This window comes from Amphiura filiformis, unplaced genomic scaffold (genome assembly GCF_039555335.1).
Source record: "Amphiura filiformis unplaced genomic scaffold, Afil_fr2py scaffold_46, whole genome shotgun sequence".
NCBI classification, from domain to species: Eukaryota; Metazoa; Echinodermata; class Ophiuroidea; order Amphilepidida; family Amphiuridae; genus Amphiura; species Amphiura filiformis.
Window position 1 is genome coordinate 196,354 of NW_027305510.1, and position 10,839 is coordinate 207,192.

The 10,839-nt window shown below is 39.1% G+C and overlaps 1 protein-coding gene across 1 annotated transcript; it reads left to right on the forward strand.

Annotated features, from left to right (window-relative positions):
- The first annotated feature begins 81 nt into the window (after positions 1-81).
- On the forward strand, positions 82-1,449 carry LOC140144237 (uncharacterized). Its single transcript, XM_072166054.1, has one exon. It carries the CDS (start codon positions 103-105, stop codon positions 1,447-1,449), a length of 1,347 nt encoding a protein of 448 aa, XP_072022155.1. The 5' UTR covers positions 82-102.
- The last annotated feature ends 9,390 nt before the right edge of the window (positions 1,450-10,839 follow it).

The following is a 10,839-nucleotide window of genomic DNA, read 5'->3' on the forward strand; positions in this document are numbered from 1 at the left end:
TGATTGCAGTCATTGCGGGCGAGTTTCTCTGTCAAGATCGATTTGATTCGCTCACCAACGCAAACACACCGGTGAAAACCTTTCGAATGTACAGATTGCGGCATGAAGTTTTCGCAGAGTAGCAATTATCGCAATCATCAACGTAAAAGGCACAATTTGAAACCGTTCTCATGCACGCAGTGTGATGCAATTTTTGCAAAAGCATACGAATTGAAAGAACATACACGCCAGCATGTCGATATCTTCAAATGTGCGCATTGTGATGTAACATTTGCGACGGATGAGTTGCGAAAACAGCATGAAGGTACGCATAAACCGCATTCGTGTCCGTATTGTGATCGCTGCTTCTCAACGCTTGATGAACTCGCGCAACACAGTAAAAATCATCTAGGACCGAAGGCACAAAAATGCAGCGTTTGCGACAAGATCTTCAACGGCCCATCGAATCTGAAAATGCACGAATCACGAGTTCACGGTTTGTCACCGTTCCGTTGTAAAATATGCGAGGAAGGATTCCAACGAGCAGGTGAATTGAAAGAGCACGAAGAGACGCATTTGAAAGATACACCGCATCGATGCGTGTTTTGCACGGAGCCGCTTTTCACAGAGGCAGAATTGACGATTCACATCGCGTCTCATACAGGAGAGAAGCCGTACCAATGCGGCATTTGCGGAAAGCGGTATCATTGGAAGGGAGATCTCACGAAGCACGAACGCGAACATCGGGGAGACACACCATTTAAGTGCAATTTTTGCGATAAAGCATATACCGCTAACTGCGATTTGCAGAAACATTTACGACGACATACCGGAGAAAAACCCTTTGCCTGTTCTCAGTGCCCGAAGCGATTCCCGCAATCTGGTAGCATGCGTATGCATGAAAAGACTGCCCATGGTTTGGAGCCATATCCATGCTCTATATGCGGACTACGATTCCCAAAATATTCCGAACTCAAACCCCATTTCGAAAGTCACAAGAGTTTCAAATGTCAGCTTTGCGAAAAGCTGTTCATGACGGAAGACGACCTCAACGTACACATGACCAAACATAAACAATACAAGTGTGAACATTGTAGTAAGGGGTTTTCCCAGACTGAGGAGTTGGATAAGCACAAGGAAGCATGTATAAAAAGTAAACCATTTACTTGTACTTTGTGTACATGCCGGTTTATGTCAAACGAAGGATTAGCTAATCACATAACTAAATTGCACAAACCCGATAAACCCAATAAATGTACGCTTTGTGAGAAAAGTTATAAATACGAGGGCGATCTACGTAAGCATATGATGACGCATGCCGGAGACTTGCCGTTCCCCTGCCCGGAAGAAAATTGTGACAAATCCTTCTCGTCGCCGCATGATTTAGTCAAGCATCATCGAAAACACACCGGAGAAAAACCTTACCAGTGTTCGGTCTGCCAGAAGTTCTTCACACAATACGGAATTTGAAATATCACGAAGCGTAAGATCCATGGAGTTGAGCCGTACCGGTGTGAAAAATGCGGATCCCGGTTCAGAATCGCGTCGGACTTAAAGCGCCACCAGAAAAAGAACATCCCGATGAGGCGACTAAAAAGATGAGACGATTGAAATCTGAAGACAATCCTTCAGTAGGGAGACGCAGCACTAGACAACAGACAAAAGAGAATGAGTCGTCAAAAAGCCGTGGAAGACCCAAAAAGACCGTTCGGATTAAGCAAGAAAAGATGGATGAAAGTATCGATGGAGAGGTGACCCGCAATAGTGACTCGGTAAGAAGTAGCAAGCGTAAAACGAGGAATCCTCGTAAGTCCGTGTTGGATATTCAAGAAGAGTTACTCACATGCGTTGCGTGTAATGAGAAGTTTGATAGCGAATCAGAATTGGAAGAACACGAGGTTGATTGTGGTGGTGAGATTTTGCATGAATGTCAAACATGCAACAAAACGTTCCGAACGGAGCGAGAACTTGACAAGCACGCCAAAATCCACCCAGCAATTAAGAAGTACAAATGTCAACATTGTACGCAAAGATTCTCTTTGAAAAAAGACTGCATGCGACATGAGGCGACACATCCCACAGGACGACCGTTTAAGTGTGCGCATTGCGATATGAGATTTACTACATCAACAACGAAAAATCGACACGAAAAATCTCATGAAGATGAGTCATCTCCTGCAACGAGAAAAGACAGTGGAAGAGGGCGTGCGGGTAAAGTAAGCACAAATGAACAACTGCGAATGCTGAAGGAAACGGAGAATTCAGGGCCAGTCGAAGAAAGTTCCTTTTATGCAGATGATGCGGAGGTGTCCGGCAAGGAGGATGGAGAGGAGACGTCTGGCAATAAGGAAGATGGAGCAGGGACGTCTAGCGGTACAGACGACGGAGCGGTGGTGCCTAGCGACGAGGGAGAGAATGCCAAGAGATCAAACGAGAATGAAACTAATATTGATGGTGTTACACTTTTTGTTAGTGATGAAGGGTTAGTGAGTGTGAATCAGAACCCTGTTGTTACGCAGAGCCAGTCACCCACATATCAAGGCCCTAGTATAGAGCCCAGAGGTACACCAGGCAGTGATACAGTAGGGACAACAGCAATGGCTATTACGAACCCTATTGATGGGACAGTGAAAATAGTAGCTATTGATTCCAGTGGCCAGATATCAACAGCGCCCTCTTTGGGTCAGATTGTTGTGTCGCAAGCCGGGACGGAAACATCAACAACCCAATCAATAGAAATTCCTATAACAATTGCAAATGTCTCTGAAGTAGCTACCGCCTCTTACGCACAGCCTGTCACCCAAATATCTACTGCCTCTTATGCACAGCCTGCCACCCAAATATCTACCACAACTGCGATTATTACCAGTGAAAATATGCAACATGAAGATGAAAATGCTATTGTGGAGATTGCATTAGTAGAACCATCTGGAGAAATACGCACAGTGCCAATCGGAGAGGGCGCTGTTGGTACGCTCACTGCGAGTAGTATATTAGACGCGGCTAAGGAGGCGGGAATTGATATAACGGAAGAAGATGGAACTCCGGTAGTGGATGATGCACAATTGTATACAACATCACAATGATGAACTTTGCCAATGAGCTATTCTAGTTGAAATCAATACACCCCGTCTTTGTAGACATAACCTTAATATCCCATACAGGGGGTGTAGATTTCAAATGGAGTCACCCATTCAGGTTACCCCCATTAAGGTCATGTCTTCCATAGGGGCTGTGTGGATTTCAACTGGAATTGCGCATTCCTAATTCCTAATACATTTGGGTGTATTCCTGATACATTTGGGTGTATTCCCGATACATTTGGGTGTATTCCCGATACATTTGGGTGTATTCCTGATACAAATGGATAATTTCCATGACTTTTCACAATTAAATACCTTATTATTAAACAGATTATGTTTGGACTATTCCAGTTGAAATCCATACAGGGTGTGAAATGCAAATAAAATTGGAACTCTGGATGACATGGGCACTTTCTTACAGAGCCTTCAATTGGTTAATTACATGATTTAATCATCCGAGTAGCCAATCAAATTGCATATAAAATGGAGAATTTTGGTTCAATATGACTTCACTCTTAAATTTTGACCCAGGGTTCGATTTAGAGGGGTTTTACATGCACAAATGCATGTAACTTTGGCTCTGTGCATGTAGAATTTTGCCTGTGCATGCAAAATTTTGTGTTAATCAGCCCATTTTGAGGAAAAAACCAGAGTTGTGCATGTAAATTTTATTTTCTAAATCGAACCCTGTTTTGACCTCAATCAGTTTGGTTTCCCAGAATGCACCTGCAGGAATCTTTCTGAAAGTTGATACTAATATAATTTTACCAATTTGTGAAAAGCTAGTGACAAACAGTAAAATGTCAGAAATTGTATGGTATTACTTTAATTACAAAATGTGTTTACTCTAAAGTCCCATTCAGTGATCCCAGCGAAAGTGCAAAAAAAAAAAAAAATTAAATTGTTTATAAATTGCTTAAAAGTGAAGGATAAGTCATTCTAATTGTCATTTTGTATTTTTGAAATGAAGAATTTGGCAAAAAACGAAGAAAACAGCAGTATTGACAAAGTTGAAGCCCCACTCAAATACAGCTAATTTATAAAATTACAGATTCATGTAATGCCTTATTTTGAGTTAAATACATACACAACGTGTACATTTATAACTTTTGGCTGAACCACTAGCAGGCTTTCTATGACAATGACAAAGGTACTAAAATCTGAATGTTGATGATTTTTACATCAGTATGAGCAAACCACTGAATGGGCCTTTATGACTTTGTTTAAATTCAATGATTTCAGATTTTTAAATACTTGTATATATAGCTGTAATTATGGAAATGAAATGTGTTGCATATTCATGATATGTTTAAATATGTATGATGAATATTCATTATGATATCTTGTACATTATGATGGCTTTGGATTATGTAGTTCCAAATAGGTCAGGTTTCTCAATAAGCTGTCCATGGGCCAGATCCGCATACCAATGGTGGTTGGTTGGTTGGCTCTTGAAAAGCACTATACGGCCACGTGTTTTGAACTCGCCACCCTTAGCGTTACATCACAAATATTATGAATTTTTACACCAATCAAGTTTCAAATTAGAATATCTCCACAACTATCAACCCTAAACTAGCAAAAGTATACATTTTTGGAAAGCTGAAGGCAAAAGCAATTTAAATATACACATTTCAACTCACTGTACAGGGTGACCTTGAAGTTATACAGGGTGGAATAAAGAAAATCCAAATAAAAAATGGGTCATTTAATGCATTGCTTATTACTAACTTGCAGTTATAAACTGAAAGTAAACAACATTGATTTGGTTAGAGGTTAGGGGGAGCCTACTGACCCTGGAAGAAAAAAAATCACAGCTGTTTGGTAATCTCGGAATACAGGGTGTCCCAAAATATGTTCAAATTTTTTTACAATTCAACATATTTTGAACTGAAACATTTTACCCCTAACCCATACAAAAAAAGTAAGTGCATATTTAGATTCCTCATCAAATTTCCTCTCAGAAAATGTAAACTTTGACTATGATAGGATAAGTAATTAAAAATTTACAGCAACTTTTAGATTTTGAAGACATCCGCATTGCTTACTACAGTGTTTAATATGAAAACGGGTAGTTTTGTACATAAAAGTTTGCATTTTATAGACTAAACCAATCATAAAGAGTTAAAAATGATTAAAAACAATTAGCAGAATTAATAATCTTTCAAAAGAGCTCTTAACCATGTCTGTAGCCCATATGGATGCAAAGATATGATCAGTTGATTCAATGCACACACACAAAATCTTTATTTCCCATAGACTTTGCACATACCGCCACCGCCTCATCCGCCACCGCCTCATCCACCACCTCGGTCATTCTGAACTCAAACAACTCTAACTCCACTATCTTAGCTGATAAACAATTCTCCTTTGGAGGTCTGTTAGGGCACTTATATAGCTACAAAATGACACCAAACACACTTCAATACCTTTTGTTTAAGCAGATATATAACAATTTGAACGAGTCTCGATTTGGAAAAGCGTAACAACACCACCATTTTTGGGTGGTGAGTTCAAAACGCGTGGCCATACAGTAAACATAGTAGAACAAGGTGTATTTGGCCCTCAAACATGGATCTTTGAAATGGTTAGGCGAATTTGGGTGTATTCCTAAGACATTTGGGTGTATTCCTAATATATTTGGGTGTATTTTAGCAGTGAAATTAGCTCAATTGATAAGGCATTCAACTATGGTGCCAGAGATTGTGGGTTTGAACCCTGGCGGTAGTTTAGTATACGCTCTGGTTGAAAAATTGAGTTGGTTTGAAATTCCCCTGGACAAGGAACTTACTGCTAGTTGTCTCATACATGTAGCCTGTACAAAACTTGGGGAGCTGATCCTGGCTGCGAAGGTCAATTGGGTGATTTCTTTTAAAGCTGGTTTGGCCGTCCATGGCCCGCAAGCAATTTATATTAAAGTGAGAACCCTTGAAGTAGGTAATGCACAGATTACATTGGGCTATTCCAGTTGAAACCCATCACCCCCTATTGAAGACATGACCTTAATCTCCCATGCATTGAGTGTAGATTGCAAATGGAGTCTACCATTCAGTTTTAAATCCCATTTGAAATTCACACTCACTGTGTGGGAGATTTAATAAGGTCTTGTCTTCCATAGGTGGTGTATGGGTTTGAACTGGAACAGTCCAATACATGGTGCTAATGGTATCGTGGTATGCTATTCAGGTAATTTGGATGTATTTCTAATACATAGTTGTATTCCTGATACATTTGGGTGTATCCGTAATATATTTGGGTGTATTCCTTTATACATCTGGGCGTGCAAAAGTTAGATAAACATACACATTCACACTAAGTTTCAAGTGCACAGTTCAAATACTTTAGAAAATCATTTTTTTCACTGACAGAGCTTCCCCTTGAAGATGATGGATGACAAGGCACTCGGGTCAAACAAGAAAAAGGTATAATAATTGAACAGGTTGTAATATGTGTCATGATCAAGGGGAATGACTCGGATGTCACTAGTATTGTTTTTCAGATATTGGCAAAAACAGTGTTAAAATTCTTTTTTATATTGTTTTCAGCCACTGAAAAACCACTAATTGAAAATTGCCGACATGTGACTCATTCCCCTTGATCATGTCACATATCTGGCAACACTTGGGGATAATGAAAAATCAAAATGGACCTTTTCAAATCGAAAATTTCTGTAGACAGAGCTGTCGTTTGTCTATGGATGTCCCAGTTGATAATTCTGGGTCATCAACGCTAAAGCTACGATTTCTCCATGTTACAAAGTTTAAAATCCGTGTTACAAATTGGACGATTCCGTGATTTTCCGTTTTCCACTATAAAGCACTGAAAAGTTAAAACAAACATATTTTAAAAGTGTATTTTGTCTTACCTCTTACTGTAGTATGGCCAGAATTTTGCATTGTAGACCTAGAATTAATGCTAGAATTGATTGTTTAATGATTGATTACTGCTAAATAATCACTTTTCTTTGTTTTATTTTGCAAATCAACACAAAAGTTAGACATTTTATACAGTTTTTCATTATTGTGTGGCATTTTCAAATTTCCGTGAGCAAACCCTGAATTCTGTGAATTTTTCCGTATCGCGGAGAAATCGTGACTTTAATCAATGCTAACACAAACATAATTATTTAGCATGAAAACAAATCTGCATGAAAGACATAATCACCCATGGGGTATGTCTAGTGCACAGGGTAGCGTTTTAAGGGGTCTTGGGGTCCAGGACTCCTTGATTTGGCAGGTCCCCGTGATTTGGACCCCTTAATTTTGTGCGTCTGTGTAGAATTAGATGCCTAGACCCCTTTATTTGCCAATTTGGACCCCTGGCCTCGGCAGGTCACCGCTAACCCTGCTAGTAGTAGTGCACTTGATGTGGATGTTGCCCGGTGTGAATTTGTCCAAACCCAAAATGACGAACATTTGCACTTGTCTTTCCATCAATTTCATGTACTGCAAGGTCTTAGGCAGCCAGCCGTGTAGGGAGTGTTTTACACACCCACATTTGTAAAATACACACCCAGTTTTTTGCCCACATGGCCTATACTTTTGTACACAAATCTTTAATTTACACACCCAGTTGTTTGAATTTACACAACCAAACCTTCAAACCCTGCCTAAGACCCTGATGTACTGTCATATTGTGAAGTGCCAATAAGCGATGGTGTTAGTTCAATATATTAGGAAAATATAAATATTTCACTAAGTAAAGTGATTCATGACATTTCATGTCCGCCATTTTCACCCTATTCTCTACCTCCAGTCACCGACACTAACTTTGAAGTTCAGCGTGTTCTGTATTAGCTTAGCGTTATTTGGTGCGTGTACATACTTTCATGTGCGTGATCAAAGTGGCGCATATGTACACGCAAGAAACAACGCTAAGCCAACACAGCACACGCTGAAATACAAAGCTAGTGCCACTGACTGGAAGTAGTGATAGACTATAGCTTACGGTACTGAATAAAATACCGCACACTGCACCTGGCTTTCGGAATTGAAATGGTCTATTAGGCCTCTTGGCTTTGTAGTTTGGGTGTATTCCTAATGCATTTGGGTGTATTTCTAATACATTTGGGTGTTTTGCTAATGCATTTGGGTGTATTTCTAATACATCTGGGTGTATTTCTAATACATTTGAGTGTATTTCTAATACATCTGGGTGTATTTCTAATACATTTGGGTGTATTTCTAATACATTTGGGTGTATTCAGGGTTCGATTTAACTGGTGTCGTGGAGCAGACAACCTGCTACACAAATTTCACCTTGTATAGCATTTTTTTACAATGTAAGCATATGCTAATATTATAAGAACATCGCCTAAATAAGGTTTTCGCTAAAATTTGCTACGTATACACAAACTTTTCAAAGTAAATTGAACCCTGGGTGTATTTCTAATACATTTGGGTGTATTCCAAATACACCAGGCACAAAAAGAAACTTCGTCAGTTATATTCATCCTTGCTGTTCAATAACTTGATAATTTTGGATTATTCTGAAATATACATTTTGTTAATTGGACTTTTCTTTCTCATTTGACACCCTGTTCGTGAACATTGAGCAAGAATTGACCAAGATATGCGCCTCCAAACTCTCAAACCCCAAAATGAAAAGTTGCAATTTTTACGATTCAATTGTGCCTGTTACACTGTGTTTATTGATTGGTGCTTGTGTGCAATACAACGATGCGTTCTCATTGAAAATCGTTGAAAATGCAACTTCTGATTTTGGGGTTTGATGCTTTGGAGGCGCATATCTTGGTCGATTCTTGTTCGCTTTTCACGAACAGGGTGTCAAATGAGAAAGCAAAGTCCAATTAACAAAATGTATATTTCAGAATAATCCAAAATTATCAAGTTATTGAACAGCAAGGATGAATATAACTGACAAGTTTCTTTTTGTGCCTGGTGTATATAGTAAACACTGGTCATCATTTGAGTAGAGAATTCTTAGGTTTAGTCCAAGAAAATCTGCAATAGCTGCCTATAGACATTTTAACTACTAATGCAGCTTAGTTTTCTGAGACATTTGGGTGCATTTCTGAGATATTTGGGTGTATTCCTAACACATTTGGGTGCATTTCTGAGACATTTGGGTGTATTTGTATTACATTTGGGTGCATTTCTGAGATATTTGGGTGTATTATATAGATATGACACATGGCTGGTGGCAGCTGTAACAGAGGACACAATTTGTATTATACTTGATGTAATAATATACAGTTGTAAACAATAATGTATGTTTTTTTTTGGCAAATAAATGTGTTTTTTTTCCAACATCAATGATATCTTGGCATTCCATTTGGTCTAATTGTTGTTGTATTCCTATAACTTTGGGTGCATTTCTGAGACATTTGGGTGTATCCCTAATACATTTGGGTGCATTTCTGAGATATTTGGGTGTATTCCTAACACATTTGGGTGCATTTCTGAGACATTTGGGTGTATTTGTATTACATTTGGGTGCATTTCTGAGATATTTGGGTGTATTCCTCATGGACGAAAAAGATAACAGACCGCGTACAAGCAGTCAAAAGTTTCAGCATCGACCCGATAATGAGGGCCAATTGTTCCATGAAATGCGACAGGCAAAGCGGCTACGCACTTGCAGCATATTTGTGACCCGGCAGCAAATGAGCCGTAAATTCCCTAAATTGTATTCTGAGTTACGGTATAAAATGTGTACGAAGGTCGTATTCAGCATCGAAGTGGTTACATAATCCTCTTGGTTACCGGATCACGCTATATTGGTATGCCTTCGAGTGCCATATACTTTGTGTGGTGATTGTTTTGATCGTGGTTCATTTCTCAAGAGCGTGATCCCGTTGACATAGTAACATTACGTAACTTTGATGCTGAATTCATCGGTAACTTAAGCTGCCGCGACATCTGACTCATTTCGACTCACAACACCAATCAATAATCCTATTATTGAAGTGGATAATAAGCTTCTACCTAAGGACGTGTTCTCACTACAAACATGGGGTCTCGTACCTAGGTCCGAGTCCACATACAAGTGGACTCGGTCCACATTGATTTCGCGTTCTCACTAACACCAAAATGCTGATGTAGGATCGACTCCACTTACCCGGATGTTATAATATCAAGCACTTCGAGGCATGGCCATGACGTCACAAATTCTGTTGCAATGCACGTTTTGAGCCGAACTCACAGCACAAATCAAACTTTACGATAGTAGGGGCCTACACTATCAATTTTAGCTAATTTTGAAAGATCATGTTTTATTTACAGGCCCCTGATATATTTCTTCAAACTATGGATATGGTATTTTGCTATACGTATTTGGAAAAATCTGAAATAAACAGCTCTAAAAACTGTTATTTTATATTGGGCCTATACGTGTAAAATGAGAGAAATACATCGGTTTGTTTAATATTTCTGATTTTGGTCAAGCACGCCGATTCACACGCAACACAATCTCTTTTACGATAAAAATGGTAATTTTAACTCAGTCTAGCAAAATGTACACCTCACAAACGATTCATATTAAACCTGAATATCCTTTTGTACTATCCAGTAAAGCCCAATGTCGCTTTGTTTGAAACTTGATAAAATATGTATCTTGCCGCGATGCCGTCAGTTGTTTTCACACTGCACGAGAAGCATGCTGCTCATCAAACTACAGCAAGCATCTCGAACGAACGTCGTGTATTTTCCCCTCGACTTTCTGCATAAAAAATAAATGTTGTAAATTACATGAAATAAAGCCTGTATAAATTTGTTCTATAATACCAGCTATGAATTTTTAAGTTGAAAATGCATAT